The following is a 26,440-nucleotide window of genomic DNA, read 5'->3' as shown; positions in this document are numbered from 1 at the left end:
ACCAGGGGCTGCTCCCAGGGGAGGGGTGGCCAGGCTGAGGTAACTGACGGGGTACAGGACGGTCACACTGGACGGGGGTGTCCAAAGGGGGGCATGCTACCGGGTGTGAAGAGTGCATTGGGCGGGGGTCAATTTAGATACGCTACCGGGCTTGAGTGTGTCGTGTTGGGCGGGGGTGGTCAGGAGCGCCATGCTACCGGACACGGAGTGGTAAAGCTGGGCGGGGGTATCTAAGGCCGGTGCTACCGAATGCAGTGAGTGAAAGTTAGGGAAGTTCCAACGTGCGAGGAACTTGACGATAGGGCGAGTGAGTGAGTCGCATACTGTGTGTGTGTATCCTGACAGAAGTAGCGACTGGAACCCTGGGCCCAGGTTGACCGGCTGCTTACGGGGATACACCAGACGCGCAGGAGTGAAAGAGGGTACCGGCTGGGGTGGTGACGAAAGCACCAGGAGTGCTCAGGCCATTGACGGGTACCGGGGGCTGGCTGTGGCAGTGGTCGGAGCCCTAAGGGCGGGTCATACGAACTGCTTCCAGAGCTCACGAGTGAGTGTGAATCGAGTGAGTGTGAGTGAAAGAGCTTTCAAGAAATTTGAATAAAGTTACCAAGTAGAATGGGTGCTTGGATAAGTAGGCCTAGAGAGGCTGAAACACAGAAAGAGAAATACCACACATCCCTCCAGGGAGCCCACTAGGAAAAATGTTAGAACAGTGGGACAGGGAGGAGAGTACTAGAAATTTAGATAAGATCAAGATGATCCATTATTGTATAGAGGTATGGCCTACTCTGGGTTTACCTGGAGAATGGCCATGGCACGGAACAACAGACCCTTGGATGTGTGCTCAGTTAAATCAGCATCTGAGAGCCCAAGGTGACAGAAAATCAGAACAAGTGCAGTATGCTGCTTGTTGGGAAGAACAGAGCAGAAACAGAGAGAACATAAGGATTTGGAAGTTACAGGGGAAAAAAGAAAAGAGTGATAAAGAAGAGAATGGCCCCATCTGGGATCCACTTAGTTTCTTACCTCCCCCTCCCGCATATCCAGATATGCCCCAGGTTCCCCCTGGAAACCCCTTCCGACTTCCCCAAACTGTAACCCCTGTTTCCCCCCTACCTTCAGCCCCAACCCACCCTCAAATCCCTCAAACTAATTCCCCTATTCCTCCCTCTAATCTTCAAACCAGACCTACCAATACCCTTGTCCCCTCCCTAACCAGCCCTCCGGTGAGTCTCCCCCCATCCAGTACTAACCCCTTCTATACAACAGAAATACCCCTAGTTTCCCCTAACAGTAGCTATGTTCTTTCTCCCTTGCCATCCATGGTTCCAGCCCCACCTGCAAACTGGGAACCGAATTTGCCCACCCCAAGCATAGAGTGTCCCCCTGAAAATAATCCAGAGGGACATTCTTATAACACCAGATCTAAAGCTAAGCTTTTTCCTTTGAGAGAAGTTCCAATAGGCGGAGTTGCTGGAGGGGTGGGATTTGTAAATGCCCCTCTGACAGCCTCAGAGGTCAGGAACTTCAAAAAGGAACTAAGAAACTTAGTAGAAGATCCAGTGGGGGTGGCTGAACAGGTAGATCAGTTCCTGGGTCCCAACACTTTCACGTGGGTGGAAATAAATTCTATATTCAGAATTTTATTTAGCCCCGAGGAGATAAGGATGATTCGAACAGCAGGGATACGGATTTGGGAAAGGGAGAATAAAATAGGGCCCCCAGGTGAACATAAACTGCCAGTAAGTGATCCAAAGTGGAATCCAAATAGGGAAGAAGACAGGAGGAATATGGATGATTATCGAAATTTGATAATCAAAGGAATTAAAGAGTCAGTCCCCAGAAGCAATAACTCAAAACTTGCATTTGATAGTATGCAAGGAAAGGATGAGACCCCAGCCACTTGGCTGAGCAGAATTAAGCAAAATTTCCGAGTATATTCTAATATTGACCCAGAAAGTCCTGAAGGCCAGGTGTTACTTAAAACACAGTTTGTTACCAAGTCCTGGCCAGATATTAGAAGAAAATTAGAAAAAATAGAAGACTGGCAAGATAGAGGAATAAATGACTTGTTAAGAAAAGCCTTAAAAGTCTATTTAAGAAGGGAAGAAGAAAAAACCATAACAAAGGGAAAAATCATGGTAGCTGTGGCTAGAGAAAGTGTATCTAACCAAAGTTCACCCCACCGAGAGGATAGGAAGCCAGTCAGAGGGCAAAAAAATAATCTGTTACCTTGGGTGACCCCTAAAAGACAAGGAGAAACTCGCAAGTGTTTCTATTGTGAAGGAATAGGGCACCTAAAAAGGGATTGCCAAAAGATATCATTTGATGAGGCAATCAAGAGAGAAAAAGATACATTAGAAAGTATATTAAAAAAAGAAGATGATGAAACTTGAAAAGTCATAAAATGTATGACTTTCAAAATTGTAAAAACCAAATTAATAGAGGAAACACAGCTAAATTGGCTCAGCTGTTTGTTTGCCTCTTGCTCTTCTGTAAATTAAAACCTGGCCCCAATTTAACATAAAAGCTTCCCCTTATAAAATGATGTTTATACTTCCATTCTTGTTAACCCCCTAACCCAAGAGGTTACCAAGAAAGAAAAACCAAAATCCAAAAATCCCCAAACGTCTCCCCTTACTCCATTAACCCCAAAATATAAGTCCTTTCCAGGTGCTGCTAAAGACCAGAGTGAAAAGACCAGCAGTACCACCTCCAAACAGCCTGTCCAGCCCAGACCTACCAATAACATCATCCCCAGTGGACTGTTGTTTCATATTCAAACTCTTCAAAAATAACCTTCAAAGAAAACCCAAAAACTGCATAATTCAAGTATTATATACAAAAGGTTCTTTTTACTGTTTGTATTGGTGGTTGTGATATTGTTGTTAAAAGTTTGTTGTTGTCATTGTTGTAATGTTGTTACTGAGAGCACATATCAATCACAAAAGTTGTGGGATTGTTTGTTGTTTTAAATTAGTATAAATTATTGAAAAAATTACTACAAAAATTTAAAAATCTCTCATAGAGCATACCCCAAGAAAGCTACCTAAAAGTTAACAGCCAAGTGTAAAAAGTGCAAGAGAAAAAAAACAACTCTAAAAACTGAACCAGGAAAGCTCCTGAAACCAAGAGGCAAGCCCAGGTGAGACCTAAAGGAAAAGGTTCATACTGGACTCTTGGAAAGACTAATGATAGTCTGGGTAATGAGTAGACCCATAAGAGGAGCTGGTTCAGGGGGACATTCTCCCATCAGTGATGGGAAGAGCTTGAGGTCCTCGATGAAAAGTTTGTACCAACACAAACCACACTTGCTTTGCTGACTTTAAACTCTCAACCTGTCAGAAAGAGAGAAAACCAATTAGTCATAAGAAATATTGCCACCTTTGAGCAAGGCCTGATTGGAGAGTGCTCTATAAGAGAATGGTTTTAGCTAGGCAAACTCCTCAGTAAAAATTTGTTTATTAATTGGATAAAAAAATTAACTACAAAAAGTCCCTAGTAGTCAAAGATGTGGCCCAAATTCGAACTCCTTTCATCACCAAAAGCACCTCAAAAAAAGCCCCAAAAATTAAACAAAAAAAAAAAAAAAGACAAAACAAAACCAATCTGTGATTGATATGAGCAAGGTCCAAACTTAGACAAGTAAAGTTTAAATCCTCCAAAAAAAAAAAAAAATATATATATATATATAAAATTACCATAAATAAGTTGATGCAGGTTAAAAAAACCTGATCAAAAGAAAAGATGAGGGATTGATAAAAATGAAATTTGGAATGTTTATCTTGTAATGTAACAGTAAAAAGCCACCTCCGTGGCAACCCCCAGACCACCTTAAAAACAAACCTCAAAAGCGAGAGCCGGTTCCCTTCAAAGAAGCTCGGCAGCCGCGGCCCCCACCCGCTGCCGCCGCCGGGGCCGAGAGAAAAAAAAAAAACCGGCCGCTCCCCCCGAGCCCGGCACGGGAGATTCCGAAGCCCGCCCCGGCCCCGACTCCCGCCGCTGCGGGGCTGGCTCTCCACGGTCCCCGCCGAGTCGCTGGCTCCCCGCGCGTCCCAGCCCGGGCCCAGCGCTGCCCACCGCAGAGACCTCGCCTGCCCGCAGCCACCGCCGTCGAGATTCTGCCTCAGGCTTCCCAGCGCAGCGTAGCTGGCTCCGCCCGGCCCGAGCCCGGCACGGGGGAACCCATGCCCGCCACGTTCCACCTCCACCTCACAAGCCCAGGCCGACCCCGCATGCAAATCAAAAACCCCAGGTGCATCTCAGGACTCTTTTAACACCAGAAATCCCTTATAAAAATAAAACTAAGTAAAATTAAAACACACAGGAACCAATGCTGGGCCGTGTAGACCCTAAAGTATCGAGAGAACTGATTTTTCCAGTTTCTGTGATTGGCTGTGACTTAAGAGTGCCAAACCAGAAGTGAGACCCCCGAAGAAAACAAAAGCAATTCAGAACTCTGGGATTACTCCCCGCGAGGGACGAGTTCTCCAGCTCTGTTGAACTTCATGCAGCACAGCTGAAAGGACCCTCCTCCTCCACGGCGCACAGGCTGCCAAAAACCCCTCGAGCAACCATTATAAGAGCTGATTAATAAAGGCATTTTAAGGAGATTAATATTATCTCCGCCCTTTTATTCATAACAGTTACTAAAAAAATGTGATTGGCTTTAGGCAGTGGCATTGCTTGCCGCTCAACCCTGATCATGTCCAAAAGGAAAATCTCTGGAACAAAAGGAGGAAACTGATAAGGCAAACTGCTCCAGGACGAAAAGGAGATGTCTGTTTCACAGACTGCACAACTCTTGCAAAACGTTTTAAAAGCAGTCTCACTCCCTCCACTGAACAATCAATTGGAGGACACTCCACTGAAGACCTGTGGGAAAAAACAAAAGTGGTGCAACAATCACTTCATAGAATAAAAGCGAAAACTCCACCTGAATAAGTTAATGCAATTAACAACTTATTTCACTCAGGCATATTTTGCTGGGAAAGTTTGTTTCTTTTCTCTTTTCTAGGAATGATAAACATCCCTGCATTGGAGATAAGGAAAACATTTGAGAGCAGACAAACTGCAAGCAGCAAAATCACACCTAAATGTGATAACCATTTCTTCACGTGGACTCTGCCACTTTGTGTTAGCCACAAGAGGTTTTTACTTCTTTTTAATAATTGGTCTAGTAGTCCAAAGTTTCACTTTTCTTTTATAGGAACTTACCCACACATGAGATGGAATTGTGTGAAAACAAATGAAATTTCAAGTGCCACATTTTGTCAGTTTGTTAATGTTTGTAATTTGTGTTTTTATTGCAAGTGACTTGGTGGGAGATCAAATGGTATAAATGTATATTATAAAGTTGGCTTTTCACAAATACTGAAATGAATGCTATATGTATAATGTGGGAAAGTTTTTCTAGTTTCTTTTTAACAGGGTTTAGAAATGGTGATGTGATGAATGTGTATATTTTTTGGGTTGTAACATAGTGTTCAAAGTAAAAAACTGTTTCTGTAACATCTAAAGTGGCCAAACCGGAAGACAGAGGGGATCCTCCTGCATTCCTGAATTATCCAGATGAAGATAGCAGTGAACCAAAGCTCCAAGAAGGAATTTATTGATCTTCTGTTATCAGAAAATGGGACATGAGATGACCAAGAGGAATAATAAAATTCTAAATTAGTAACATGGGGCAGGTTGGGGGAGGCGGAAACTAGGAGGGCATCTGAAGGAAGAGGAATGTTTGAATAATGCATTAAGGTCTATTGAATATGTAACATACTGATCCTTTTAAACCAGTGTTCTGAAAGGGTAAGGGGTGCACTTGGCAAAATGCCAAGTCACTCCCAGTCAAGATTCTTTTGCTTTTCTGTTTCCTAATTGGTTTTTTATTATTATTTTTATTAAACTTATAAATTTTACTAAGAAAGTGAACCTCATTTTCCACAAAATATTAGTCAAAGGATCCTATATATTCTCGAGTTTGATTTTTGTCTAACTTGTTTTGTCTTTTTACAGAAAAATGGTGTGGTTAAAGGTCTTATGGATGCACAATTTGTCTCAACCAATTTTATACTGAGAGTTGGTATAAGAATTTATACATATTTGAAGTCATACAAATATGTACTAACCTTCCCAGTTCTGCCTCGGAAGGCTTTTAAATAACTACAATTTGGCTAATTTTTTTGGATTCACTAACAAGTGAATTAAAGAAACTTAACAAAACCAAGCAAATGTTACATGAGAAATGATTGAATCCCCCTTCCTAAACCAGGAGGAGTAGCCATGGGCTGCAAATAGGACATGAATAAAATACAAAAAAAAAGCCCTCTACCAGCTCTCAAACTAATGTACTGTTACATTTCATGCTGTTATAAATGCATATTATATAGTTGGCTTTTCACAAATATTAAAATAAATACTATATGTATAATGTGGGAAGATTATACTGTATTATCTTTTATTAATAGAGTTTAGAAAAGTGATGAATGTATATTTTCTGATTGTAACATAGTGTTAAAAGTAAAAGGACTGGGTTTTTTTTCTCTTTGTAATATCTTAACTGACCAAACCAGAAGGTAAGGGAAATCACTCTGCATTCCTGCATAAAGACTGCTGACCAAAGGTATTGAACTTCTGTTATCAAGTATCTTATCCAGATGAAGATAACCAGAACCTCAAGAGAAGAATTTATGAGATCTATGTTTCCAGACTGTGTTAGTTTAGCACAGATAGTAAGGAGCAATTGGTGATTTCCTTTAAACTGACAACTAAAATAGGCAATTGCATACAAAGATACACCTCTGGGTCACACAGCCTTAAAAGCTAGAAGGAAGCCTGGGATCTCTCTCTTCCTTCTGCCCTCACAGGAGGTAAGGCAGTCCCGGCTCTCTCTCCTTTGGAGGGGGCTGGGATGGTCCGGCCTGCCCAGGCCCGAGCCTTCACAAGAGGCCCGCCTGCCTGGCCCAGTGACTCCCAGGCCAGGGGAGGGGATGATGTGCCTCCATCCCGGCCCGGATCATTTTTTAGCAGCTGTAAAACACCCTGCCGCTCCCCCTATGGGGGGGGGAGCTTTCCCAAGGCCTGGCCGGGGGCCTGGACCCTTTCCCCCAGCAGGGGCGGGGAGCCTGCAGCCTGCAGCCGCTCCAAGCTGGGCCCACTCTAAATGAAACCAAGGGGTGGGGGCAAAAAAACTTTCATCAGCTGGGCTGCTTTGAAATCTGCCTGCTTAAGTTTTCTCCCCATTCCCACAGCTTATGAAAATCCTGGCTGACGCCCAGCAGAGATCATGTAATCACTGCAGGCCTGAGCAAGCTTTAACTCTTTCTTACCAGCAGATGGAACTTCCAGAGCACTAGTTCTTCCCAGAGGGAGAACAAAGTAATTAAGCATAAAAAAACCCTTAACATAACAGTCAAATAAAAAGAGTGAAAAAAAAATTAATTAAGAAAAAGATAAAAGAGTTGCCTGCTGGATAAACTTTCTTGTTTAAGCTATAAAAATAAATTCTATAAGTAAATTATCCAAGTTTCCCTGGGCAGTTGTTTCTGTGAGAGTTCCAACCCACAAGAAAAGTTTTCTAAATTGTCAGTGGGAAAATTCCATAATAAACAAGAGACTCCTCTCCTGAAAAATTAATAAAAAACTATATTTAAATACTAAAACTGACTAAATATCACAAGTTTTGTCTCTATGCTGTTTGTAAGAAAGTAAACACTTGTGAAAAAAAAGAAAAAAGCTTTAAAAGTTTCATTTTCTTTTCCTCTTTTTTTCTTACTGTATGTTAATAAACTATCTTTTTACTTTTGAGTTGAGCCTTTTTCACATTTTTCTCCCAAAATCCTATCTCCCAGTTAGCAAACAAAATTCAACAAACATAAAACCACCACATAAATCCACTACATTAATTAATATTTCTGCCCGATTACGGCAAACAAACTAAGATAAAATTTAATAAGAACAAAAAAAACAAACAAACAAAAAAAACCCAAACCAAGTAATTAAATATAAAAAAAACCTTAACATAACAGTCAAATAAAAAAAAAAATTAAAAATTAATTTTAAAAAAAGTTGCCTACTGGCTAAACTTTCTTGTTTAAGCTATAAAAATAAAATCCATAAGTAAATTATCCTTTAAATCATAAAAAATATGCATTTAAAGAAATGATTTGTAAATTTTTAAACAAAAGTATATATAATAAACTGTATTACATTAAAATCTATAATTCTTGTAATCCCATAAAATGGCTAAACAAAAAAAAAAATAAAAAGCTCCCTCACCAGTAAAAAAAGTAAAAAAAAAAAAAAACTCTGTTCCTTGAAATAAAAAATCCTTTACCTTAAAGTTACTTATCTTTAAAAAATAACACCCTAAATACCTAAATTCCACAACCCATAAACAACTAAAAAAACTACTACTAAAAAAAAAAAAAAAACTACATAAAAACAAGTTTCCCCAGACAGCTGTTTCTGTAAAAGTTCCAACCCACAAAAAAACTTGAGAGAAAAAAAGGAATAACAGTTCTCGAGTGACCTAATTTCTTGTGTACTGGATATAGACACCTCGTTAGGTAACACCATGTGATCTAACTAACCCTGGTTCAGGTGGCACATGGTCGAGGCTCTATTTCTGCCATTTGCAGGTCCTTATCTAAACATGGGCCCTATAACTAAGGCTACTGTGGCTGTCATCCAGTTTGATTTATGGGTTAGTAAGGTGAAGAATTTATGGATTTTTAACTTCCTCTGGAAGGCAGGCACATGGATACATGGCTATCACAGACTAAGTGTATGTTTTTGGGGTTATTTTAAGAATGGTACCTCTTGACTACAGGTTTCACATTTTCAGAATCTTTTGCCAAGCAATCATATTTATAAGGTTTCCCTGATTCATCTTTCCCAACAGGTACCTATTGTGAGGAAATGACACTGGGGGAAATTTTTTCTCAACCATTCACCCAGCTCTTTGGGTCTACCCCACTAGTTTTTGAAGTGTTCAAATCTTCCCTGAATGCTAATGATATCATACAGTGGCTGGTGTTGCTGATATGCCTGTTTTGTTTAGCACTCAGAGATAAGGGGAGATTGACCTGGATAACCACCCTGATACCTATCCCACAGAATAGGGATGTTGCCCCAGAGCCTGACCCTGCCCCACAGCCTGCCTCAGAAACGACCCACCCGGATTGGGTGGGAGTTCTGGTGAAGGAGATACGCAAGATGGGCCAGATGCTGAAGGGATACACTTCCGCAAATGGTGGGAAACCCTCCCCCTGCCCTGAAAAGGGAGTCTGATGGTGCAGCAGTGGAACCCACAGAGGTTACAATCATCCAGGTTCCAGCTGAATTGCAAGGGCAGTCACTGCCAGCAGCAGTCGCCCCTGTGGAAATGAAGATGTATAAGATGAAATCAGAGCACCCAGGTAATAAGGATAAGAAAGGAGGGCCCTCACAACCCGCAGAGGAGCCAGAGGTTGAGATCATCACTGAGTCCCTGACGTCTGAAAGTCTCTGTAATGTGCAAAAAGATATTGCACATCAGGGACTTGAGGCTTATACAGCCTGGTCACTTCAGGTCTGGGACCTTATGGGTACAGGTGTGCAACTGGATAGTGGTGAGGCAAGGAATTTGGGACCCTTGACCCAGGACTCAGGTGTGAATCAGATATTCGTAAGGGAGCCAGGCCCCCTTTCCCTTTGGGAGCGGCTTTTAATGAGTGTAAGGGAGAGGTTTGACCACAGAGACAGAATGCAGGAGTATCGTCATAAAATGCACCAGAAGACACTTGAAGAAGAGATCCAACAGCTGAGAGAAGTGGCAGTATTGGAGGTACTCTTTGGGAGGGGTGGACAGCATGATAATGACCCCGACAAAGTCAGGTGCACAGGGCAAATGTTGTGGAATCTGGCAACTCTAGGGCCATCTGAATACACCACCTTCATTGCAACAATTAATGCCAATACCAAGTGAGAGACAGTGGGTTCTGTTGCCAACAAGCTCAGAAATTATGAAAGTATGATCAATGGCCCGATGCAGGCTCATGTCTCTGCTGTGGTTAAGTAACTCAAAGAGGAGATAAGGGAGGTAAGGGAGGAGACGAGGAGGAACAGTTCCCATGTGGCACCGGTGTGAGTTACAGGCCTCAGAGTCAGAGCTCAATGTCCCCCAGCTAGAGAGACAGGGTACACCCCATGGGCTGAGCTGTGGTCCTTCCTGCACAACCATGGGGAAGTGGGATGGGAAAACCACTTCTGTCCTGGCAGCACGGGTGTGTCAGCTCAAGGAGGGAAACACTAATCGAGGGAGTTCCACTAAAATGAAGGTAGTCTCAGCCTCCCATGACCGAGTCACCAGGTATTACAGAAGTGAGGATGATCTATTGGATCCCCTTGAAGGAACCTCTACTATGTATGCCCAGGAAGGAAATGATAACCAGTGCTAGAGGGGCCCTGCCTCTAGCCAGGAACAGGCACAGGAATACTGGGTCTTTTGGACAGTGTGGATCTGATGGCCTGGCACATCAGAGCCATAAAAATGTGAAGCTTTAGTTGATACTGGTGCGCAGTGTACACTAATGCCATCAGGACATGTGGGGGCAGAACCTGTTTCTATTGCTGGGGTGACGGGGGGAATCACAGCAACTGACGTTGTTGGAAGCTTCATGTGCCTACCCACAGACTGTGCTGAAATAGTCTCTATGGGTATCCCTCCTTTCGGATCTCCAGTCACTGGGGGGCTAATCCTTGCTGTCATTGTTTTCTTTATGTTAAGTTGTTTCTGTGCCTTCACTCGCCACAGGTGGTGTGGAAGACAAGGTGAGAATTAGATGAGGAAATTAGATTACACCATTAGAATGTTTTTCTTAATAACTTACCATTATATTGTCAGTTAGGTGTGGGCCAAAAGTGAAAGAATAATTTTTCAGTCTTAGGAGAAGCAGCAAAAACCTTTAACCTTAGCAATTGTTGGATCTGAAGAAGGCCAGGATGATCTGATGACAGGCCATGGGTGGCCAACATGCCTATCACAGGTTACCTCCAAACTGGTCAGGGATATGTTATGTAGGATATATTAGACTGTTGTTTGTTTTGCTACTACAAATTCAGGGAAATCAGTTAGGAATCAAGGTATATGATGATTTAATTAGAAAAAAAAAACCCAGGCAATTCATGCATTTCTGGCTGGAGGGAGCACTCAAAACTGGAGAAAAGATGAATAGCCACCTGAGCGAATCGTACACTATGGACCAGCAACACAGAATCCTAATTAATTAATATCAGATGCCAGAGAACCCATTTATAATTTAAATCAGATAATTAGGTTACAAGCTGTCTTTGAAATAATAACCAACCAGAGAGCTACAGCTCTTGACCACCTTGCTGACCAATCCCCTCAGATGAGAAATGCAATATTTCAATATCAGATGGTATTACATTATCTATTAGCAGAAGAATGGGGAGTGTGTGGCAAATTAAATTACTCAAACTGCTGTTTGCAAATAGATAACAATGAAAAAGTGGTGACACAAATAACAAAGGGAATAAGAAATTTAGCTCATGTACCTGTCCAAACATAGAAAGGATGGGAATGGAACATGTTTTTGTGGTTACCTGGTGGAATATGGGTTAGACAAATGCTTTTTTTCCTCTTATGTGCTGTAGCAACTCTCATATTTTTACCATGCATAATCCCTTGCTTTGTGCAACTTATTTGACATGTGATCAAAGGGATGCAGGTAGTAGCCATGCCTACTGATCCAGAAATGGCTACAAAAGGACAGAAAATTATGTCACTGCAAATAATTGCAAAACTAAAAAAGACCCAGGTGTCTTGGTTTGAATAGACAGGTATCTGCCAAGGAAGATTGGAGTCTCCCTTGGAATGTAAGCCCTCCTCTTCCCCTTTTCAAATTATTATAAATTTGCAATTAAAAGGCTGTCAGGCAAAGATTTTGGGAATAGGTATAGCAGTTCTTTACTAGGGATATTTAAAAAAATACAAATGTTGTAGTACAAAAGAATAAGCAAACAAACAAATAAGGATTCTCAGAAAACCCTGACAAAGTCAGAAATACAACCTGACGCCCTGTTAGTCAGGGCATTGGAAACAGTCCAAAGTCAGCCCTCCTGGAATGGCAGATGTGGTCCTGTTGGAAGCAGAGATGGTCCTGTGGAGCCAGGGGTTCCGAAGTGGGTCCAGTCTTCCTTTGGGAGTCCCGTGGGAACACCGGAGTGTCTGATGACACTTGTGGCTCCTTTTTATCTAGGTGGAAATGGTTTGGCTTCTTCTTCTTGGGTAGAGCATCTCACAATAGGATGATGAGGTGTCATGCCATTGGTGAGCTTTAATGGTCCATTAACAGAAGATATTCCCATGGGGGTAGTGGAAGAGTGAACAGAGACACTATTCCATTTGGTTTTAACAACTGGCTTGGGAAGCAGTGGAAGACTGAGCAGAGATAAGAAACAATACCCCACCTGGTTTTTAAGAGCTGGCTTGTTATCAGAGAAGGCAGTTACTCCCTCCATCCTGGAGTTATAACAGATAAAGAAAAAACCTCCCCAACCGAGCTTTGGCCATCTCTTTGTTTTGGTCAAGTACTCTTAAAGTATCCAGCACTTAGTCTCCTTGGTAACTTATGGGGAAAAAATTTCTTTGAAGTAAAAAAGAAGCAAACCTAACCCCCAACACCAGGAACAGAAAGTTAAGTCAATGATAACTAAGGTTTGTAAAGACAATTATTAAACCAAAAAAAAAAACCACAAACAAACAGGAGGGATTGAAAGGAATGAGGGACTTGTCTTTACAAACAAATTCTGGGTCTGCCGGTAAATAAAATTGAATACTGAGAGATGAAAGAAACAATGGGAAGAACCATAAATTCCATAAGAATTCCACTGATTGACACAAGGAAAATAAAAAGGGAGAGGTTATACATTATAAGGGGCTCTTAGGCATTAGGCATTTCAGGAAGTCTGTACCTCTCAAGTACCTCAGCCAATGGGGAAAGAGAGAAGGACATGCGGTCAGGAAATTAGGATAAAAAGGAGGCTGTGTCCTCCAAAATTTTGAGAGACCTCAGGGGAATGCCCCATGGCCTCTCCCTTTATTCGAATAAAGTAACAGGAGTCCTCTGCCTCCTTTTTGGACATAGACCTCTGGTGTCTGTGGATTAATTTTCCTGACAAGTATAAAGCATATTTTTTTACATCTCACCCTGTCTGGACTGGCCCAAGGGCTACAGCATGAACTTATTTCCTGTTTGATTTTTTCAAAGCCTTGTCCTGGCTCAGGGCCCTATTGGAAATCATTCTTCTTCTGGATCACTTGATAGAGAGGGCTGATAATCAGCCTGTAATTTGGAATGTGCATTCTCCAAAATCCCACAACACCTAAAAAGCTTGTGTTTCTTTCTTGTTAGATGGTGGAGACATTGCTGTTATCTTCTTAATGTCTATTGGGATCTGATGACATCCAACTTGCCATTTTATTCCTAAAAGGTGTATCTCCTGGGCAGGTTCCTTTACCTTACATTGTTTTATGGCAAAACCAGCTTTCAGAATTATTTGAATTATTTTCTTCACTTTCTCAAAAACTTCTGCTGTGCTGCCCCACTGTATACTTTAAGACAATTATACAGGGCAGACTCCACAATGAGTTACCGTCCCTTAGTTTTAACCACTCCCCTTTCACCAATAAGGAGAGACGAATGCGAGGAAATATAATTGAAAAAAATAACAGTTTACTAAAAAGAAAAACAGCAACAACCAAGATAATAGCAATAACCACTAGATACAAAAGTGGTGAGTCCTGCCCTTCTCCAGAACAAAGAAAACAATATGGTGGAGAAGCCCCCTTCTCCAGACCACATGACTGAAAGAAAAAACAAAGGAAAAACAACACACAAACAGCCTCCATGGTTCCAGAACTCCCTTCTTCCCCAAAGAACAACCAACAGGGGACAGGGACAAAGCCAAAACCTGAAATAATTTTTTTTTCCAAAAAATAGAGTCAGTGCTGCCGAGCTGTCCACTCCATGCCACCCGACAGGGGCTCTCCCAGGGGCAGCGGTCCAGTCGGCAGTTTGGGGTTGTGAAATACCATTTCCTGAGGCTGCAAAGGTCCCATCAGCAGTAACAGCTGTGGGTGTAGAGAATAAATTGTTAGAAAGTTGATACAAAGTTCCAAAGTTATAAGTTAATGAGGATAATGAGTTGTTGGTTGAATGAGTTGTTGTGTAAATTCCCTTACCGTCAGGTATGGCCCCCACTGCTCCGCTCTCCTCCAAGACAGTGAACCATCTGAGACCATGAGGAGGAGGATGACATCACCTAGTATGCAAATGTCAGATTCCCATGGGACTTAGGGGAGAAGGAATTCATCTAGTGGAGACCCCGAAAAACAATGAGCCACAACCCCCTGTGCAGGTAAAGAGCTGAAGTAACACTTCTAACCAGAAGGGACATCAAACGACATCAAAGCTCTAGTCAGGATTCCTCGCCTTAGTCACCCTAACTAAAGTGAGCCAGGAGTGACATGGGGATCCTGAACCTGAAACCAGTAGGTGTCTTCTTGGGGACTCTCATGAGGAAGGGAGACCCAGATCTGCTAGACAACAGAACTGACATCCTCCTGAGACATTAATTTTTAAGAATTAAGGACTTTAGTTAAACTAGATATTGCTGAGGTAAGAGAGATAAACTTCCTTCTATTAACAGAAGCCGGATTTCAGGAACTGATAAATCATGAGGCCTGTTTATGTATTCTGACTAATCAATAGACTCCAAGAATACAATACAATCATAAATCAAACAGTCCTGGAAAAACAGGATTCAGTTCTCATGCAACACTAAAAGGTTCAAAAGTCAAAGTGAAGAAGACCCATCTTACTTCATCATTTTGGGACCCCACCCCCCAAAAAAGACCACTGACCCATTTCAAAGAACAAACTACACATGCTTAATAGCTTTTTGGCTAATTAACATACAAAGCGGGGAATGGGATGTACCAGAGTTATGAATATGCATTTGTGTTTTGGGTATTCAATACTCCTGTAACATAAAAAGACCCTGTGATCATCTGTGAATTGCATGTGTGTATTTGGGAGCTATCCCCGCACGCTGCCCTGCGTCGTAATAAACATACACTTTCTAACTTTAAACTGTTAGAGAGTCTTTGTCCGTCATAGTTGGATATCAGTATTAGATCAATATCCACATTATTTTCATATTGAATCCAAAACACAGCACTGTACCAGCTACTGAGAAGAAAATGAATTCTTATCCCAGACAAAACCAGGACACCTGTGTTTCAAACTGTGAACAGTTTAGCTCATCAATTGCTAGCCTGCACCCACAGCTCCAGTGTGTATGAAGAGCTTCCCCCTTGTGTCTGCTCTGAGAGACCATGGGCTGTAGCTTAGCAGGACTCCTCAGGGCACAAAAGGGTTGACACCAAGCCAAAGCCCGGTTCTGTGATGGCAAATGGGAGGGCAGAAGCTGGGGGCGGGGTAAACTTCTTAATGCTTTGATACTCCCTCTCTTTCAGGCCTTTCCCTTTGTACCTGGTTTCATGTCTGTGTGAGTTGACACAGGCAGGCAGCCAGAATAACCACAAAAACATGGCTGAAATGCAAAAAGTAAATTTATCTCATTACCTCGCTATCCGGAGGATCCTGAAGCAACACCTGGGCAGAGACACTCAAGCAGGAACACAGCACCTTCAGGCTCAGTCCATGCTAGTAGGCAGTGTGGCTGCTGTTTGCAACCATTTATCAAGGGCCCACACACGTATTTTACCAGCATGCTGTGATTTCTGTGCTTTTTATGATCTCTGAGCTTTGATCTTCTCTCTCCCAAAACAGGGAGCTCAAGCATGTCCATGAGAGGGCCTCCAAGTCTCTTCAATGACCTACTTTATCTCTACACAGAGATTCTACTTCTCAAAACAGATGGAGGATAAACAGCAGTAGGCATAATATATGGGGGTTCCCACACTGTTATCCTCCAGGCCTTGGCATTCCCAGCTACAAGGTCCCTTGAGGAAATCTACCACCCTCCTCACCATTCTGCTTTTAAACCGTTCCTCCCAACAGTGTCTGAAACAGACAACCTTCCCACACAGTGAGTCTCTTGCCAGAAGCATACAGGATTATTTTGGGACTACAAGACAGGACCCTTCAAGCTAACCCAGTCAGGCTCTCCATCCCCAACTGCTGAAGTCTCCTGGCACCAGGTTGGCATGAAGCCTTTAAGGCCTCCAAGACACAAAATTACTCTTGGATAAAGCTGGATTCCCAAAGGAGTGAAACAGACTAGATCTCCTTTTCTAATAGAGCTGAGGCTTTATTTTAAATTTTACTGTGTTCTTTTTCCAGAGTGAACATTTGCAGTCATGGCCTTGATGCTGCCTAGAGCTGTTGTGAGCCTATGAGCTATGCCCTGGGTTTATGGGAGTTCAAGGGCAGAGATGTCCTCATTCATTTGAAATTGGCATCTACTGTGCTGCTGTATAGAGTGGGGCCAGCTCTGTGCTTCCTGCTCCAGGGAGCTGGTGTCAGAGCCAGATCATCTCATAATGCAAAGGGTTTGTCAAATTGTCTGTCCTACCTGTGCTTTGTATACTGGTGCTTTACTCGATCACTGTAGTTTGGAGCCCAGAGAAGTGGTTTTGCCTGAAGCATGCAGCTCTAGGTCTGACTTCTATCACCTTGCACTAGCCAGGGAAGGTGGCAGTGTTGAGACCTGTGCCCGTGTCTCCCCTCTAGCCCCGCGGGGAAGGGGTCTGTCCTAACCACACTGCATGGCTCTGGGCCCCTTTGTGTGACAGTGAGCAAGGGCGAAGGGGCACCTGCTCCCACTTGGTGTTTGGTGCAGCTAATTTTGTATGAGGAAGGTCCCGCAACTGCATTAGCCAAGCTTTTGACAAGCCTTCTCTCCCACAAGAGGGAAGAAATAGTTTGGAACTGCAAGGCAAGGGCTGAGTTGAGGAAGAGGAAACAGAATATGACAGAGAAGTGTGAGGTAGGAGCTGCTGTGGCCTCTGAATGCTGAAGGGGCCCTAAGTGGGACTTTGCCCTGCAATTCCTTCAGAAAAAAATATCTCGGACAGTGAGGGATGAACAGAGGGGATTGAAAATCCAGATGCTAGGGAACAACGCTGTTCTGGTTCTGGCCAGGACAGGGTTAACTTTTGCAGTAGTCGGAAGGGAGGTTATTCTATACTACCTCACATCATTGCCGGGGTGGGGAAAAGGGACTCTTGCTTCGGAGAAGGGGTTACTCCGTGTTGAGAAAACTGAGTGGCAGACTGAATGGTCTGGCATTTGTTTATTGTTGGGGACTTTCCATGTAAATTGTTTCTTTTCTTATACCTTTTGTTATTAATATTGTTGTTGCTACTGTTCAGTTTTCTTATTTCATTGCTGTTTCCAGTAAATAGTTCTTATCTCAACCCATGATCTTCACCTTTTGTGCCTCCAATTCTCAACTCCATCCCGACGGTGGGAAGCAGGAGGGGAAGAGGGAGGGAGAGAGCAGCCTGTGGTTTGGGACAGTATAGATGGGGACACCAAATTGGGGAGTACCATTCCTAAACCACGACAAACACCTTGCTGGGAGAGGTTTAATTCAGCAGAGAGACTCCTCTGGGCTGGGAGAGCCCCACGGCTGCTCTTCTTCAGTCTCATCTTACTGCTTGGGCTTTAAAAAAAGGATGGCAGAAGAGAGGAGGCAGGGATTAAGTACTAGTCGGCTCCTTGGAAGAGACCACCAGGTAATTAAATTATTCATAATCATCTAGGAGAAAACAAGGGAGTGCCTACCAGCACTGGATGCTTGAGAACAAGCATCGTACATGTCTGATTCCTCCTGATATGAGCAGGGCTGGGGCTGTAGATGCAATGCTACTTTGCTGCAGCAGTGTTTCTAGCCCTAAGGAAATACCACCCAGGTGAGGATGTGAGTGCCCAAACAGACCAAGAAGTGGTTGTGGAGGGGTGGCTGGTGATGGAAGAGCTGTGGGATGGCTGTTTCATGTGGTTCAAAGGAACTAGAGTTTCAAACCCCTGGTGGAACAGGGTCTGTGCTGGTACGAGCAGCTAGGAACATGAGTCCTGCAGTGGGGCCTCGTGGGGCAGTCCAGTCCTGCCTAAAAAATCAATCAGGGAAAAGAAAAATCTAAAAATAAATTTAAAAAAATGAGGAAAGGAGTCCTACAGGTACCTTTGGGTGGAGAGGAAGGGCTGGGTCCCTACATACGCCTTTTCACTCGGGGGAAAATCAAGCCTCTGGGGCATGTCCCCCGCAAAGCCTCGCCGAGGTCGCAAAGAGATCACCTTCTACGGGTCCAAACCGGCCTCACTGCCCGAACTCAGGCGCGCGTTCTAGTCAACTAAGCCCAGGCGCGCAAACCGCACTAGAGCTGCTCCCCGAGCACTCACCTCCCGCCCCTCCTGCTTGGCTGCAATCCTTCCCACACGTTTCCCTTTCCTCGGGTGCTAGCCAATTGCTAGGCGAGGGTAGCTCGGATGGCTGTCGTAGTGGGACTTTCCGCCTGGATTTTCGCGTTGGTGGATTTTTGCCATTGGCTGCTCGACCCGTATTGCCCTGTAGAACAGCCACAGCAAGGAAGGCGCTGCAATTGGCTGACGGGTGTTGCTATTGGCTCGTGATGATTGGAAGGAGGATAGGAACGGAGCGGAGAAGGGAGAGTGTGCGTTCTTTTTTTTCATCGTCCCCTCGCTTCCACCTTTCCGATTGGCTGAGATGGTGGCCGTACGAAATTTCCGATTGGTCAGCGCATGCTGTTGTTACGCCGGTGAGGCAGCGCGAGGCGGAGTTTCTTCTTCCGATGAGTCGGTTCTGAGGTTCAGACAGCGTGAAGCGTCTTGACGTACCATCGCTTCTGCGAGTCTGTCCGACACCTACCGTCACCCGTCTTGAGGAGCTGCTGCCGGCCGCCTCGCCTCTTTTCCTCTCAGCGACATGGCCTCAGGATCCGAGTAAGTATGGGCCATCCGCCGGCAGGCCGCGGCCTAGGCCCGGCTGCGGTGGCGCTGGGCCCGGCTCGGCCTAGCTCTCCTTACCTCGCCTTCGCGTGGCGCTACCCAGGCTAGGCCCGACGGCGGGCCCAATCCTCCCGATCCCGCTGTGTCATTCAGGTTCTGAGGAAGTGGGGGTGGGGCCGGGAGGGGGATGGGCTGCTCTTCGTGTTTGCCCAGCCAGGAGCTTGTGCGCAGCGGGGCCCTGGATGCCGCCGCCCCTCGCCTGCCGGGCCTCCTCGGGAAGTGTTGAGTAATGAGGGGCGAGGCCTGGCCTGGGCCGTCTCGCCTGGGCTAGGCCTTAGCCAGGGAAGGCTTTGTTTTCCAGAGCCCGGGGCGCTAGGGTGAGCGGCTGGCCGGGACATGAGGGGGAAGAAGCATGTCCTGGTCTCCTCCCCGCAAGTCCGCAGCGGCCCTCGGATTGGGGCTGGAAGAGACTTGGTATTGGAATAGGAAGATTTGTTGTACCAGACTGGCCCCTGTGGCAGCTGAGGCAATCAGCTATATTTTTGTCTCCAGTGTCTTGCCTCACTGTCTTCAGTTCCAGGCTAAGGGTCATATTTTGTGCCCCTCAAAAGTCAGTTGAGTAATACTGGCCTCTCTGCTCCCAGCCCACTTGTGCAAGTCACTTCACAGTCCCTTGAGAGGAGTAAAAATAAAACCTAAAGCTAATTTCCAAATCCAAGAATACTTCCAGTAACTTGTTGGCTTCACCAGAGGCTCTTTTAGTCCCTTTAGTGTCTGGTTTATCTTCTCCTTTTCTTTTCCAACTTCTGCAATTTAGACCCACTTGGTCTTATTAAGTCACTTCCAGCAAGGTGTGCCAAGAATTTAAGGTCTGTGGTAGAGCTTGTGATGGAAGTGATGGTCTCAAAGGTGTATTTTGAGTCTTAGGTGAGCAGTGTTTTTAAAAAGAAATTTATGTTTTTGCAAAGTTATTCTCACCGCACGGGAATCAAAAAAGTTCCAGTACAACTGGAAAACAGTTACTTCTTAGTTACAATTTTCAGGTCAATGCTGTTGGCAGCCATCTTGCCAAATTGAGCTTTAGCACAGAGTGTAGCATTGCAAGACCTAATAGAGTGTTTCTGAAGAGATTCTTGGATTTGTGTGCATACCTGTCTGAAACAGTATTTGAGAATTTGGCATCTTGAGCATGGGTATGAACTCGTTACTTGATTGTCATGTGGTGTTCCAGTAAGTGGCTGCAGTCATCAGATATTCCACTCATTTACTTCAAGGGATTTTTTTTAATACTTACCCAAAAAGTAGTTCAGACTAATTAGGATGTTCAGGATGGTAAAAAAAACTGTCAGGTTTTATCTAGGAAGTGAGTTAATGAGGGTATTGATAAAAAGGTACACCAGCATACAGGAGGCATGACTGTTTTAACTTTTATTACTAAAGCTGGAATAATTTTGAGTCGGTGACTTTTCATTGTATGTTTAACATAGACATGCAGGAGCAAGTTAGTTCTCTACTTTATGTGGAGCTCTGAAAGTTGGTAGTTGTTTTCAGTAGATTCAGTAATTACTTTCTGATCTCACTCTTTATCTGTCTACCATGATGCATAGCCTCTGGGCATTATCACATGCTGAACAAGGAGAGCTCTGACACAAAAAAAGTGATGAAGCGATTTAATTGTAGAATCACAGAATGGTTTGGGTTGGAAGAGATCTTAACAATCATGTAGTTCCAACCTCTGCCATGTGCAGGGACACCTCTTGCTAGACCAGGTCTATGCCCCATTGAGCCTGATCTTGAACACTTCCAGGGCCAAAGGCTGGAACTAGATGATCTTTGAGATCCCTTCCAACCCAAACTATTCTATGATTTTATGAACCCCCAGGAGAGGTGCAATGATAGCAAATGGTGATAATGATATTCTAAATTGCTATTGGAAGATGGGTAGTGCTTGTCTGTCAAAGTCCTTACTCTTGTCTGTAAGAGAAATAACATCACTTTCCTGTGTAGCTGTCATAATTTCTTAACACTTTTGTTTCTTTGTCAGCAGAACTGTTGGGTCAGATAACTGAAGCTGACTCCATGCATTTAAATGCTTACATGCTGTGTTTCTTGGAGAGCTTTATTCCATTCTTAATGCCTCTGAGCTTTTCAATTGCTTTAAATGCAGCAATGTACTGACAACATTGATCCAGTTTTTGCTTCTTAGGAAACTGCAGATTCAGTTCTTCTGTACTAAAACTTTTTTTCTCACATTCAGCAGAACTAAGTGGACATCTTGCTGTGCTCTTCAGCACTGCAGTGTGTTGGAAGGTATCTGAACTTTTTTTTTTCCAGATATGTATAATACAACTTTTGATTTATTGGAAGTTTTGGTCCAAAAGCTTCCACTTGCTGCCTAGTTCCTCTTCCATTTATTTTTATCTTGTATCCCAGACCAATTTTTAGGCTGCACAGTAATTTCTGCATCCTGAGGGACAGCTGCTCAGTTTTAGTGATGATTTATATAGCCAAAGTCTGGCACTGGTTTCTTATCAAAAGGCCTTTCGATCCACATTTCATGTGCAGAAGGATATAATTTGCATTTACACTTTGAATAGGCTAAATTGTTTTTTTGGTGTTCCTTAGCTCAAGTTTTAAAATAAACATGCTAAATTAATTTCCAGTGTCCAGAATGTTGAGGCAAGGTCCTTACAAGTAGGTGGTTGTTTTTTATCCACTGTTTTAACCACAAGATCCTGTTTGGCCTGATGATGTATTGGTTTCAGTTTTCTTGTTGCACTCTCAGTTTTCCTGGAAATCCCAGACCTTTTAGGACTTTACTAGGACCATGTTTTAGGTTTAAGATGGAATGAATTCATGAGCTCCTCTCTGGATGTATCCAATAGCCTTTTTTATGTCTTCTTTGGGTTTAGAAAATGAATCTGCTACATCTCACATGGTCATTGAAGGAGATGGATGTTGATTTCTCACTTCTTGCATTCTTTAATGAAGAGAGGGAAAAGGTGGCTTTTAAAAATGCAGTGAACATGTCAAATGATGCACTGCTGGTACAGTCTGTGTTTATGCTGTGTAGCTGCTTGCTCTGCCACTTCCACTCAAGGTTTGATTTCTTCTGGTTATTTTGTCCCTAAAACAGCAAAATGGAGCCAAATTGTACATCCAGCACCATTGTCCACAAAGCTTCCTACTCTTTGCTGGTGCTTGCTGTTTTCTTAGGACAAAGGAAGACTCTTTTTTTTTTTTTTTTTTGTGAGAATCAAACCAAACTGTGCTAAGTTTTTGTTTTGACCTAATCACTGGCACATCTGGACTGCTTTGAGAGTCAGATGCCCACAAAGGCAAGTTACAGTAATCTGCTGCTATTGTGGCTGGCTAATGTACAACTTGTAAGAGCTCCTTAGGAATCAGTTGGTTCAAGTTCATATTTCTTTTGTAAAATAAATTATTTGCTATATTAGATTTTGAAGTAAATCAATTAATCTGCCTTTCTTCCATTTCCTTGTTGTTTGGTGTGCTCCATTTTGTCAAGGCAAACAAATTATCTGTCACATATCTTATGGCAGAGTAGGCTAGAGCTGTAGTAAGTCCTGTGAAGGTATTATGAAAAGGTGCTTATATCTTAAAAAAGAGAGTAAACCCCATTTTTCATGAGCACTTGAATATTTCTACTGGCTTGCTAGGTTTAACTAATAGGCTTTGACAGGCTAAACTCTTACAACTCTTCCTGTCAGGGGAGCTACAGCATTGTCCTTTAATTCCCCTATTTATCTGGGATTTGGCACTAAATAGACTCGAACTTTTGTTTCTGTGGCAGCAGTTATATGTGATTTCAGATGAGTGTCTGACTAATTCTTTTAGGTAAAGCATCTTAGAGTCAGCAGCATCTCACTGACCATTTCTTTTTATAGATAGCTTCATAGCTTGTATCCATTTGAGTTGTAAATTGACTGATGCCAGACCTCCTTCCCAAACCCAGATTGGCTCCTCTTCCTGGTACCTCCCCCCAGTTTATGTACTGAGCATGACATTCTAGGGTGTGGAAGATCCCTTTGGCCAGTTCGGGTCAACTGTCCCAGCTGTGCTCCCTCCTGGTTTCTTTTATGCAGCTCCTCACTGGCAGAGCATGAGACACTGAAAAGCCCTTGACTCAGGGTAAGCACTGCTCAGCAACAACCAAAACATCTGTGTTATCAACATTATTCTCATACTGAATCCAAAACACAGCGCTGTACCAGCTACTGAGAAGAAAATGAACTCTTATCCCAGATGACAGCAGGACACTTGCAAACAAGTATAGTTTCTAAAAGACAAGACAACAAAGAAACCTGTAGAAAATGGAGAACAAAACAGGGATGGGTGTGAAAGGGGGAGCAATATCACTTGGACTTGTTAACTTCTGGTTTTTTTCCCAGCTCTAAAGCCGATGACTTATCAACTGCTATTCTGAAGCAGAAGAACAGGCCTAATCGGCTAATTGTTGATGAAGCCATCAATGAAGACAACAGTGTTGTGTCACTGTCCCAGGTATGTCACCTAGAAAAGCAAAGCATTTCATCTGGCAATTTGCAAGCTGTTGCTGTCTTTTAACTTGAAATATAATTTTGCAACATGAATCTAAGTATTTGTGTCAGAAGCTGCAGCAGTTACAAGTGAGGGAGGTGGGTTAAATAATCATATATAATAATTATTAATAAATGATAAAACACATTCTGATTCTAACTGTTAGGATTCACTTGAGCTCATGCCCTTAGTCTGGCTTTAGGATTAGATCTTGACTAGTGTAGTGAAAACCCGTGTCTTTGTAGCTCTAGCTAGTATATTGCTTCTAAGATGTAATCCTCCGAAATCAACTCTCCTTCAAATGCTTGAATTCATAGAATCATTAAGGTTGGAAAAGACCTCCAAGATCAGAGTCCAACCTTTGATGAAACACCACCATGTCAACCAAACCATATCACTAAATGCCATGTCCAGTTGTTTCTTAAACACTTCCAGGGATGGTGACTCCACCATTTCCCTGGGCGGTCTGTTCCAATGCTTAACAACCCTTTCTGTGAAGAAATTATTCCTGATGTCCAACCTGAACCTCCCCTGGTGCAGCTTGAGGCCATTTCCTCTTACCCTGTCACTGGTTGCCTGGGAAAAGAGGCCAACGCTCACCTGGCTACAATCTCCTTTCAGGTAGTTGTAGAGAGTGATAATGTCTCCCCTGAGTCTCCTCCAGGCTAAACAACCCCAGCTCTCTCAGCCACTCCTCATATCACTGACTCTCTAGACCCTTCACCAGCCTTGTTGCCCTTCTCTGGATGTGCTCCAGCATCTCAACATCCTTCTTGTGAGGGGCCCAAAACTGGACACAGTACTAGGTGTGGCCTTACCAGTGCTAAGTACAGGGGGACAAACACTTCCCTAGTCCTGCTGGCCACACTATTTCTGATACAAGCCAGGATGCCATTGGCCTTCTTGGCCACCTCGTTACACTCTGGCTCATGTTCAGCTGCTGTTGACCAGCACTCCCAGGTCCTTTTCCACTGGGCCACTTTCCAGCCACTCTTCTCCAAGCCTGTAATGCTGCATGGGGTTGTTGTGACCCAAATGCAGGACCCAGCACTTCACCTTATTGAACCTCTTACTGTTGGCCTTGACCCATCAATCCAGCCTTCCCAGATCCCTCTGCAGAGCCTTCCTACCCTCCAGCAGATCAACACTCCCACCCAAGTTAGTGTCATCTGAGAACTTACTGAGGGTGCAGTTGATCTCCCCATCCAGATTATCAATAAAGATATTAAACAGGACTGGCCCAACACTGATCCCGAGGGACACCACTGGTGACTGGCCACCAACTGGATGCAGCACCATTCACCACCACACTCTGGGCCATGCCATCCAGCCACTTCTTAACCCAGCAAAGAGCGCACCTGTCCAAGCTGTGGGCTGCAGCATTCTGCAGGAGAATGCCATGGGAGACAGTGTTAAAGGCTTTACTGAAGTTCAGGTAGACAACATCCACAGCCTTTCCCTCATCCACTAGGCAGGTCACCTGGTCAGAAAAGGGGCTCAGGTTGGTCAGGCAGGACCTGCCCTTCCTAAATCCATGCTGGCTGGGCCTGATCCCCTGGTTGTTCTGTGTCTGCTGTGTGATCGCACTCAAGATGATCTGTTCCATAATCTTGCTGGGCACCGAGGTCAGGCTGACAGGCCTATAGTTCCCCAGATCCTCCTTCCAACCCTTCTTGCAGATGGGTATCCCATTGGCCAACCTCCAGTCCTTTGGGACCTCCCCTGTTAACCAGGACTGCTGATAAATGATAGCGAGCAGCTTGGTGAGCTCTTCCACCAGTTCCATCAGTACTTCCAGGTGAATCTCATCTGGCTCCATAGATCTGTGAGAGTGTAAGGGGCTCAGCAGGTCACTAACTGCTTCCTTCAGTTGTTTTGTCAAAAGTTTGTTCTAATGCTGTTATTGGTTACAGGCAAAAATGGATGAACTGCAGCTGTTCAGAGGAGACACTGTCCTGCTAAAAGGAAAGAAGAGGAGAGAAGCAGTCTGCATTGTTCTGTCAGATGATACCTGCTCAGATGAGAAGATTCGCATGAATAGGGTTGTTCGAAACAACTTGAGAGTGCGCCTGGGTGACGTCATCAGGTGAGGACTAGTTTGTTAACTGTTGTGTATCCCTGGGTTGCCTAAATTATTTGTGCCCTGGCTTTGAATTGTTTTGGTCCATAGCAGAGACAGGGTCCTGCAGGAAGTATTCTTGGATCTTCTGGAGGAGGTCACAGAAATGTTTTCAAGTGTGTGTCTTACATCAGGGATCTCAGTTTACTTTTGTATGTGTTTCTGGCTGTATGTATATTCAGATTAATACTAAAAAAATATGCTCAAGATTCTTGAAAACTCTTTGGGACCTTCACAAGCCCTGGTCCTGTCATTAAATTAAGTAGTTGAATTACCCCACTGTTGTCATAGTATTCTTCCCAAATTTACATTGTCAAATGAATTCACAAGTTTTTTCCATCTAAATTTTTAATGTTCACAAGATAACTGAAAACTAGTAAGCAACACTGTAATTGATCCTATAGTATGGCTAGCTCAAGCACTGAGCTGCTCTATAACAAACAGAAGTTAAAACTTGAAGCAGTCAAATATCAAGATTAAAAATCCCTGAAGATTGTTTATATTCCAATTTTTGTTATAAAATTAGGAATGCTTGAAGTGTTGCAGGAATTTTGTACAATGCTTACAGAAGGTAGTGGGAAAGCATTGAAGGATATGTTTTGGCTTACAGGAGGCAGGTTCCATTCTATGATGGGAGTGGAAAGAAAAAATATGTCAGCATTTCTTAAACATAAAAATGCTAATTTGCAGGTTTAGATATGTGAAAGCAGACAGTTATTTCTCCCGAGCATTTTTCTAATCTGGAATATTGTGCATGTTC

The 26,440-nt window shown here is 43.5% G+C and overlaps 1 protein-coding gene and 1 long non-coding RNA gene across 2 annotated transcripts in view; one reads left to right on the top strand and one right to left on the bottom strand.

Moving 5' to 3' along the window:
• Positions 1-13,714: 13,714 nt before the first annotated feature.
• Positions 13,715-18,560, bottom strand: LOC310922140. The gene is made up of 3 exons (XR_014592303.1): positions 18,435-18,560; positions 14,246-14,325; positions 13,715-14,134 (listed from the first exon to the last, which is right to left on the bottom strand). It is a non-coding gene; the product is annotated as an uncharacterized lncRNA (long non-coding RNA).
• Positions 18,561-18,829: 269 nt separating this feature from the next.
• Positions 18,830-26,440, top strand: part of LOC310922139 (transitional endoplasmic reticulum ATPase) — a 41,501-nt gene continuing 33,890 nt past the window's right edge. The window contains exons 1-3 of the mRNA XM_083882536.1: positions 18,830-18,995; positions 23,414-23,525; positions 25,475-25,647. Of these exons, the coding sequence (XP_083738662.1) occupies positions 18,979-18,995; positions 23,414-23,525; positions 25,475-25,647 (302 nt within the window). The 5' untranslated portion in view covers positions 18,830-18,978. The remainder of the gene's footprint in view (positions 18,996-23,413; positions 23,526-25,474; positions 25,648-26,440) is intronic.

This window comes from Zosterops lateralis (assembly GCF_965231275.1).
Source record: "Zosterops lateralis genome assembly, chromosome: W".
Classification (NCBI taxonomy): Eukaryota; Metazoa; Chordata; class Aves; order Passeriformes; family Zosteropidae; genus Zosterops; species Zosterops lateralis.
Note: the sequence above shows the minus strand (reverse complement) of the source record. Positions and strands in the feature narration are given on the sequence as shown.